This window comes from Carex rostrata, chromosome 5 (assembly GCF_964058835.1).
Source record: "Carex rostrata chromosome 5, lpCarRost1.2, whole genome shotgun sequence".
NCBI classification, from domain to species: domain Eukaryota; kingdom Viridiplantae; phylum Streptophyta; class Magnoliopsida; order Poales; family Cyperaceae; genus Carex; species Carex rostrata.
The window spans coordinates 3,237,064-3,247,851 of NC_135922.1; the positions used below are offsets into that span (position 1 = coordinate 3,237,064).

Here is a 10,788-nt window from a genome sequence, read left to right on the forward strand (position 1 = left end):
TCTAGATAGTTTCTCTCGGTTTGTTTTGAAATTTGTCATTGTAATGCATCCATAAGTAGAGAAAAGGCATTAGTGTTTTCTTTTATTTAACATAGCTTCTATTAAATGAAGCAGGTACATAGTTTATTTTATTTAATAGTTTGTTTTATTTATTTGATAGGACCAGGTATATAGCATTTTTTATCCCCCACACAGCCTTTCAACTATTCTCTGTTCATTTTCCTTTTTAAGATTCTGATCGGACGATGCAGATCTAAACATAAATATTGTGTTACCTCAGAAGATTTGGACTAAAAAATAATAGCTGCATCTGATTACAACAATACTTATTTTATAAATTTTGCCACAATCAAACATGGGCATATATAGTATAGCTTACTCCCGTTATATTACGTGTCAACATTAGATAAGAAAAAGTAAATAAGTACAGGTACATATTCACTTATGTTGTGAAAACAACCTTCCAACTCTTTTTCAGAAAAGGCAAATACATAATCTTTTTGAAGTGCCTTTACTTAAGCCTGAAGGAAGCACCTGGTTCTTTTTTTGGGGGTTAGGAAGCATCTAATTCTTTTTTTTTTTTTTTCCACTATCAATATCCAGCACATTCAAACTGTAAATTACAAAAAGGACATCAACTAATCCTGTCAATTCTAAACTGCTAAACTTACCCAAACTAATCTTTACTAAATGAAGTTAAAAAATTACAACTAGAGCCATAAAAAAAAAAAAACTAATAACCTGTCAAATTTGCTTCAAATCGTTAACTGCATATTTGATCTAAGATTAACAGCGCATTCGACTCTCCGTTTACAAAATCGCGCACTCTTCGTTATTATGTTATGAATCCAGCTTTCAAATTTCTGGTTCAAATTATTTTTTGAATTGATATATCTGGTACCAGATTTAACCTTCGACACAATCCATGCTCCATATATATTGCTTTAGTTGCAATAGACAATCGATGCATAGATTGTTCCCACAATGAGCTTAGATACAAACAACAGAACCTAAAAAAAAAAAAAACATAATCGCAAAGCAATAATAAAAATGGATAATTTCAATTTGAATTTTTTTTATTTATTCAATATTCTTACAGAGTTACAGATGGCAAACTTCAAAATATGAATATGAATATAACTAAAAATATTAATTACAATTAAAAAAGTACTCCCTAATTTACTAGTTTCCACCAACAACGCTGCCAAAAAAATTAAAAACAAAAAATATTTAACAAGTCAATACGTTTAAACAATTTCTCCCGATTTTTTTTTTAATTTATAGCATTAAATAAAAACTATCGAAAGGTATCAAGCAGATGAAAAAAAACTAGAAATCTAGCTTAAGTGCAACCTCTTTCCTCGTATTATCTTTTGTTTAAAGGTAATAGACAGATACAAAGTAGATGTTATTTTGTGCACTATGTTACTGCAAAATTGTATTTTTGCATGATTTTATTTCATCTCTTACACCTTTTTTATTTAGTAATGAGTAAATACATTTTGCGATTGTTGAGAACGTTAATCCAATGAATAATGTTGAATACAAAATTAAATAACTTAACAAGAAACATTAAAAATGGTACTCAATTAAATAAACATATACAATCATCACAATATAAACTCATAAATAATCATTACAGGAACTGAAAAGTTGATGAACTTAAATAGTCCTACATAAATGGTTCTTGATTGTATAGGCCCATCAGTAATCTAATCACCGATTAACCCTTAGGCCCAAAAGTCATCAATTTATGTGAAATGTTGTGACATTGAATTTATTTTAGACCAATTGCACAGACACTCTTTAGGTTGGGCTTAAATGAGGCAGCAGCTAAGGCATTGTTTGCATTATGTATCACTCTTTCAAACAAAAACACAAACTAATTTACTGGTACTTGAAGAGCATACGAGTAAACTATAAATTTAGATTGCATAAATCTTCATTTAATACCACTTCAAAAAACTTAGCAGTTCAGCTTGGACTAATCCAATCAAACATTACAGAATACATCCTAACTGAAGACAAAAGGCAAAAAAATACTAAATGATCGAATAAAAAAACTGGATCGAAATCGAACCAGAGTTTCTAATTTTGTACAACTATCAAACATAAAATGACAGTAAACGAAACTAAGAAGCTGCTCTTTCTGATTCAGTCCCACACTCCCACAATCAATCTAAGAACAGAACAATTCATTAGCATGGTACTGCATCACCAGTTCCAAACAACCATATTAATACATATTCAAGCAAATTACACTTCATAGAAAATTACAAATAAGCCCACCAAATTGCACAATTCCAACATTAAGCCCTGTGACAACCCCAGCCCCTCCACTATATACTATCGATTGAGATGGAGCTGGAACTTTACCATGAAACAGAGCAAACAAAACAAAATATAAAATTGATGTTAAAAAAAAAATTCATTGAAAGAAACGGTTGAAGAATATATAACATTCTGGAATGAACCACAAAATTCTATTGTTATTTTCACTTATAGCCACTTCATCGGTTTACTAGGCATTTACGAGTACCATTTTGCCACAACAATTCAAAACTAGAGAGAAATTTAAGAAAATTCTTGAAATTTTTTACACCAACCAAGTTGAGGTCATAGCATCTACCAGGGTTTGAGAGACGTGCGGATAACATTAACAAGATAATGTAGTAATTACAAATGACCAAAACACCCAGTAGTGAGGTTAGTGAAGGGCAAATTTAACAAATGACCAATACATCAGAATATGGGTCTAACTGTTAGTATTCAGTATAAATCCAGGCACTCTGTACTGATCTAGGTATGGTGAAACTATATAATATTGGTACATAATAGCAACACGAAACACCATGTGTCTAAAGTTGGTATGATAAACCTACAAATAAAAATTGCTATATGAATCATGGTTCTAAATGAAAATTAAAGCTGTAAAGCATGCATTCCGAAGGCAACAAAACTTCCTCCAATTAATCTTGACCATATAAATTATCATGGTTTAGGCAATATACCTGCTGAAGCAACAAAATGGTTATTACAGATGAAGGTGGGTCTAAACAATCTCAGATCAATTGCTTCAAAAGAATGGTTGATCCTGCATAAAAGACAAAAAAAATCATGTTACTCTAGTTGAGAATGTTACTGATATATTAACCCCCCCCCCCCCCCCCTCCCCAATAAAGAAAAATAAATAAATAAAAAATAAAAATACTACCCTTAGAAAAAGTGAATATCAGTTGAATCCATAATTTAATTCGATAGCGTTCTAGGAAATAAGCATCACTCGAGTGTGAAATAATTTCCCCTTTTAGTTTAATCCAATTAACTCAAAATGATGGAAGGTAGAAATAAGTATCAATATAACCTGACTTCATGCTCAGCTGTCCTATTAGTTTAGCAAAATCATTAAGTCTAATTTCAATTCAAGTGATCACAGAGTTCTGTTATGGAATATTATCTTAAATAGTTGATATACACTGAATTCACTTTGATTGTATGTAATCATGTTAAGCTGAATCCGCCTAACCACTAACCAGTAACAACTATAATTGCTGGTTTCATCTTATGCTTTTTACTTGAAGTAGTTTGCAATTCTTAAAACTCGTAACTATTACATATTTGCATACTGGAGTCTTCATAATTTTATAAAATTTTCAAGAATTATGAATATATTTCTATATTATGCCTAATCCTTGCATAAATTAAGTGAGAAAATATTTGACCACAGTTCAATAAGTCTTCTGCATGGCCTTACCAGCATATTTAATCTTTCGTTGTTGCTCCACCACCTCCCTGTTCTGCTTCTTCATCATCTTGGGGATTACCAATAGGATTCATCTGCCAATGAAAATTAGACATGACTATCAGGTAACAAAAGATTAATTGTTCTAGAGGATTTTATGCTGGACATCAATATAATACGAGCTGTTTAATCATGTTCTGCAACTTGGGTATATTCTAGTACTGGAAATCACCTCTTTTCCTATTCTTTATTTTTTTTTTGTCTTCTTCTGCAACTTAGGTATACATTTTTATGCTTTATGAATCAATCAAGGCTTAAGCATGGAATTCCAGAAAATTTACCCAAGATGTTGGTATCAGTTGGATCTGATACTAATAAATATATATAGTCAAGTGTTTTTGGCCTCTAAATAATCTAATATAATTTATTTTTAATGTTGTACCTTGACCTCGTAGTAAGGGATCCAGTTTCTCTGGCACCAGTCTCTCATGAGAGGACAATTACCAATAATAATATGAGGCCTAAATTGGAGGCTCTCAGGAGAGATGCTTATGTTCCTACAGTGTAGTAGTTCCACATTTTTCAGTTTCATCAGGCCATGAAAACCTTCCAACACGGCCAGCCTTGGACACTTCTTTATCACAAGAACCTTGAGAGTGCTCGAATGGCTTTGAACCGATAGCAACGGAAAGGAGCTCAGCTTGTCACAAGAATCCAATTCCAGGAATTTGAGTGATAGTGGTAGTGTTTTATCATTCCAATTGCACAACTCTGGACAATATGATATGGTCACGCACTTTAGGTTGCTGAGGTTATCCAGCCCTGTCACTGATATGACCTTTATGCATCTATAGATCTCCAGTATCACCAACGAAGCCATATTTAGCATTATACACTGGCAGCTCATCCCAAATGATGGTGCACATGTTAATGATTCCACTTCTTGAAAATCTTCTTTTGTTAAGAATAAAGAAAAGTGATTTTTTAAAAGTGGAATTGTGGAATCTGACAGATGGATCTCATTATTCCCACACAAATTCAACTCTTGAATCCTTGGATCTCTCTGTTGCATGAGTGAAATAGATTAGTGTAAGTAAAGAACATGAGTAATGAGTGAAACAGATTAGTGTAATTAAAGAATATAGGGTAATAAAAAAGGTAATAAAGTGCTCATGGTATGGTGATCCGGTACCTGATAGACATATCTTTTGCCCAAATATAATCTGGGACAGTCACAAATTTCAGCCCTCTGGATCATGGAGTGTAACACATCATTCGCGGAATCTACTCTAGCATAATTTAAGACATCATTCGTCCAATTAATTGAATGTAGATCTATGCAGTTTGAGATTGTTAGGTTCTCATATACTGACCATAACATGATTTTTCGAAAGCCACACTCGTGTATCTTCAGTTTCAAGGTTCGAACTGGTATGGTTATGGATTCTAATTTTGGGCAGTATTCAAAAGAAATATTTCCAACAGCAGTTGAGCCACTGTTCATCCAATCAATTGAGATTAGCTCTACACATTTTGAGATTTTTAGGCACTGGGATATTGACCCAAACCTAATTTCACAAAAGCCACACTCGTGTATTGTCAGTCTTTCTATTACTGATTGACATGTTAGGAGTTTCAATTTTGGGCAGTACCTGAAAGTAACTTTCCAAACTTTCTGCGGAATTATTCCAATTTTCTCTAATTTCGGGCAATTTTCTATAGTGATTTCTGCAAGACGTGGGAAGTCACCATCATGTGCCTGCCACTCCCCCAAATTGAGCAAGTTCTTCAATTTGAGAGTTGTAAGTGATGGGTAACTAGGTTCCCAGGGCTGCTTGGAACGACCATATTCTGTTAACAGTGAATATGTGCTGAGCTCATCTCCCACATTTCTAACCTCAGTATTACCTGATATTCTGAGATCTCTGAGATATGAAAGTTGACCAAATGGTGGTATGAAGTTAGGCTCAGTACAAAACTTAAGAACAAGATGTGTCAATTTGGGAAGTAATGGAGTATGCAACCAAGAAGGAAAAATCCGCCCTCCATAATTTAATATTAAAAGTCCTCGGAGGTTACCGTGAGGTTGGAGGTTCTGGAGTACAACTTCTTGTATCTTTTCATCATTCTTATTCTTTGAATTTGTACTTGATTGCACATCTAAATGGAGTACAACTTCTTGTATCTTTTCATCATTCTTATTCTTTGAATTTGTACTTGATTGCAATTTATGTAAAAGGAGTCGGACTGATTTAGTAACGATTAGAGAGCTAGGTTCTTCCTGAAAGTTTAAAACTAAGTTGTGTAAATTTGGCTTTGATGCAAGATTGGCATTCCTGGAGTATTCTGCATCACTGATATTTTTTAGCCCTGATAAGTAAAGCCCCCTGCTGAGATCATTCATATCCTTAAGCTCTCCCAACCCCCCAATCATTCCATGATCCATGACACTAAATTTCCCAGATAGCGAACTTTCAAGAGTTGTTAATTTTCCAATCCCAGGTGGCATGTAGATAAGAGATTCAGGTAAATATAGAAAGTGCAGCCTAGTTAGCTGCTCTATGCCCCTTGGTAACTCTTTAATTTTCATACAACAATTTAAAGATAATGTACGCAAGTTGCGAAGTAGGAAAAAATATTCAGGTAACTGCTGGATTTTACTACTATTCAGCCGGAAGTACTGAAGGTTAATAAGATTTTTGATGTTTTCAGGTAACTTCCGAAGAGAAAAGGTTTTCAGATCCAAAATTTGGAGGTTGTAAAGAACACATAATGTTTCAGGAAGCGTTTCCATTTGACTATTTTCTAAAAAAAGGTACCGCAAGTGCTTCCATATGCCAAATGTATTTTGGAACAAGGAATACCTCAAATGAAGAGCTCTCATACAACCAATCTCACAGGAGAGTGCATTGTCAAAAATCTGTGTTGGGCATTCATTTACAATTGTTCTAATAGACCCGTAGTTGCCAGGTGCTAAAACAGAACCCAACAATTTATCTTGTTTGGTCAAGTACAAATGATATACTTTGCATGGACTACTGCATTGTTGGACATTTTCTGAAACAGGTCGGTATGCTTCTTGAGAAATGGATCTTGCTAGATCATGCATTAAATCATGCAAGACGTAAAAATTAGCAGGGAAGAAATCCGTACAGAAAAGCCCACCATCAACAAGTGCCCTTTCAACAAGTGATCTGCCTTGCAATTCATCGAAGTACTCGCTTCCGATCTCTTCCAATGTTTTCAAATTTCTTGTATTGCCATTAACATACCCTTGCGCCATCCAGAGATTAACCACCATGTCTTTTACAAATGGTGTACCTTTTGGAAACATGGATAAATAAAGAAAACATGGCTTAAGATGTTGTGGCAATTTATGGTAACTTAACCATAATGCTGGGATAATCTCTCCATTTTCATCTATTTCTGAAATATCACTCTCCAAAATTTCCCTCCATTTCTCTTCATCCATTTCATAACGGAGGATGCCTCCAAGTGCCTTTACGGCCAAAGGTGATCCTTTGCAATTTTTGACAATACCACGACCAATCTCGTGCAAATTTGCATCTTCACTTGTCTCCCTATTGCCAAAAGTAAAATGCTTAAAAAGTGACCAACAATTTTCCTCGGGTAAGGAACTCAATTGTAAAGGTGATGTTGTCTGCATGATATTTGCAACCGAGGTATTGCGAGTCGTTGTCAAAATTCTTACAAATTTAGCACACAAAAAAACAACTGAAAAGCACTCCCACAGGTTTCCTTTATCATTCCACACATCATCTAGCACGAGAAACAAGCTTAAACCTCTAATCTTCTCCTTGAGAACATCTTGAAGTTTGCTTAGCTCAGAAAATTCACTAGGGTTGTTACTCACTGACTCAACAATAGCTTTGGTTAGTCGCACTAAATCAAAATCTACAGATACAGATACCCAACATCTCTTATCAAACACCTGACAAATCCTAGAGTCATTGTAAATAATCTTGGCAAGTGTGGTCTTGCCGAACCCGCCCATTCCAACAATGGGAAGAACCATAAATTCTGGACCATTTGAAGGGTCCAGGAGGCTAATGATCTTCTTCTCCTCCTCCTCCCTACCAAAAATAGCTCTCTCATCCATATGAGAGCTGGTTGGCAATCGAATTTGTGGACTGACAATCCTTCGGGTCCCATCCTCCTCCCTCAAATGAAGATCCCTACGAGCATTTGAAATCTCTTCAAACCTCTCTATTATACCCTTAAACTTCTCAGCCATGCCATCTGGAATTGAGACCTTGGTAGTAAATGAATAAGAGGCAAGGCAGGACATCTCATCAAATTTTCTCTTAGTCCCTGTAGAAATGTATATCAAAATTTCTCTTAGTCATCCGATATTTATCTTTAAAAAAAAAAAAAAAAACCATCTCTTTCACAATTCCTCGAGTAGTCGAGTTACCCCAAAGATTTTTTTAGGTTTTCTACTTTTTTTTGTTTGTGTTGTATTTAATGGAGTGCTTAAGGATTAAAGTCCCATATCTATAACCATTTTTTTTAGGCAGTGAGAATTAAGAAATAGAACATTTCAGGTGTGTGTTATCATCTTATCACTTAGGCACTATGGCAGCAAAGGTAAATGTAAAACCATAGTTCTGAAACTCGGAATCGGAATCGGAATCGGATTTTTGACCGCCGAGTCAGAATCGGATGAATCGGCCGGAATCGGAGGAATCGGATCGGTAACTCGGGTTTTTTTGACAGAAGCCTTGTTTTGTAGCCAAAAAATAGGAAAAAATTGATAAAAATAATTTGAAAAAAAACTATGTTAATTAAGACAATATTACACTCACATAATCCACTAATTATATAATATATTACAAACATTACAAATATAACACACTTTTATTGCCAGAAACTATGCCGAGCTGGCTAGATCATCTCATCGTCCTTTGTTATAAATTGTCTTTCTTCTATCTTGTTTCCATATAAATTTGATTTTCTTTCTTCTATCTTGTTATGACTCGTAATTTTAATTAATGTTAAGTAAATTTGAACAAATTATTGATAATAAAATCTCGACTAATTAAAACTTTTCAAAATTCAAAAGGAAATTTTATACTAAGATTCAACGAAATAAAATTCACTAACGAATTAAATAAATGGGCAACTATAAAATTATAATTTGTAACTGAAATCAAATTTAGTGGATCGAAACATATTATGAGTTAGAAACATCTGAACAATAAATTTGATGTATATATAATTATTCTTAAACCAATTTAAAAGTTTGAAATTTATAAAATTAATTGTTATAAATACAATTGGATATTTAGAAATCCTAATTCTTCTGACATGTTAAGAATGTCAGGTTTCATTTAAATAATATGGTTATTAAAAAGAATTTTCTAAAAACTATAAATTAGAGTTATAAATTAGAATAATTAACGATTCGAAACTGAAAGTTCAACATAGATCGAACTTACATAACGAGTAAGTTTTTAACGAAGAAACAAAATAACTATGTGACCACACGAAATGCCACACATCTCCATCCTCACCATATTTCTTTTTCTTTCTCTCTTCATTTCCTTCCCAGCGGACCCCACATCTTTAAAGCACGCCTATTCTCTTCTCTCATTTCTTGGAGAAGGCATTGGCTGCCAAAAAGAACCAATTCAATTTTGGATTCAAATCCGTGCCTCTTTTTCTATTCCTCTTACAGATGGACCCCCACCTTCATTAATTCATTTATCTCTTTTGTAGTCTCTCTCACTGACCCGCGGACCCCACCCATTTAATCTCTTCTTCTCCATCTCATTTCCTTCCTGGAGAAGGAAAGTCGCACGCCCCTCTCTCGCTTCTTCCCCTAAATTTCGCTGTTTCCCCGTCAACTCAAGTCTTCTCCTCAGCAACTCGAGCCTTCTTGATGATGGGCAGCAACTCAGCAACTCAAGCCTTCTTGACGATTGTCAATTTTATTGTTTTTCTGCACATAACTCGCACAACCGAGTTAACTCGGGAAAAATCGGCTCACCTCCAGTTGAATCGGTGAGAACTCGGTTGACTCGGCCTAAAAATCGGCTAACTCGGCCGAGTCAAGCACTGTTCATCCGAGTTTTGCCGAAAAACTCGCACGAGCAAGAAACTCGGATGAAACTCGGCCCGGTCCCGTCCGATTCCGAGTCAACTCGGAATCGGCCGATTTTCAGAACCATGTGTAAAACAACCCAACTAACATGAGTTGTTATACACATGAGAGAGCTAACTCATGTGTGTATGCATATAAACTTAAAGTGTTATTATAAAAGTGCTAAAAGATAATTTTTTTAAAAAAGCCCACAATATACCAAAATATACAATTAAACTTAAAAGCATACCGCCGTCCCTATGATAGGCTTCAATGACAGCATCTCCGCTTTCAACAATGAATCTGAGCACCTCGTAGTTGAACTCGTCCAGCACATCCTCTGCTTGGTAGGCCACCCCTCTCAGCTCTGCTAGCCACAGACGAACAGAGCTATCGTGAATCTCCCTTTCTTCAGCATCCTGTTGAATGGCCTGGATCCTTGTAATCATCCGACTCAGCTTCTCCAAATCCTCTCTAACACTTTTCTGTTGGTCGGTAACAGGGGATGGTGGGTCCTGCTGGTGCGAAGTGGAAGGGAGGCCACGAATGGCCTCAAGGAGCTTGGTGGAGAGGGATTGGATGGAAGAAAACAGTGCAGACGCCATTGAATCAAATTGAATTGAATTGAAACTCTGTGTGTGTTCAGTTTCAGTCTCTACTCTGTGGCTGGTTGGTGGACTAGAAGACCTGTGCAAATTAATTTTCACTTCTTTATTCCCTGAAGTTGCGGATCTGATATGCATGCAACCCGTGGTTTATTCACTGTGGCACATTCCTACTAGAGAATCATGCTGCAGGTCGGGGACAGCTATTATCATTACTATTATTTTAAGCATAGTAGGAAATATTGGCCGATACGTATCGGTATCGGCCGTGACCGATCCGATACTGGTCCGATACTCGCGATAGTGTGTTAAGCTCCAATCTATGGTATTGGCCGATA

At 35.3% G+C, this 10,788-nt stretch overlaps 1 protein-coding gene across 1 annotated transcript; it reads right to left on the reverse strand.

Annotated features, from left to right (window-relative positions):
- Positions 1–2,065: 2,065 nt before the first annotated feature.
- LOC144554218 (putative disease resistance protein RGA3) lies at positions 2,066–10,491 on the reverse strand. The gene is made up of 6 exons (XM_078302536.1): positions 10,096–10,491; positions 4,935–8,074; positions 4,185–4,805; positions 3,755–3,837; positions 3,012–3,094; positions 2,066–2,370 (listed from the first exon to the last, which is right to left on the reverse strand). The coding sequence occupies exons 1-4, from the start codon at positions 10,448–10,450 to the stop codon at positions 3,763–3,765; spliced, it is 4,191 nt and encodes a 1,396-aa protein (XP_078158662.1). The 5' UTR covers positions 10,451–10,491; the 3' UTR covers positions 2,066–2,370; positions 3,012–3,094; positions 3,755–3,762.
- Positions 10,492–10,788: the final 297 nt, after the last annotated feature.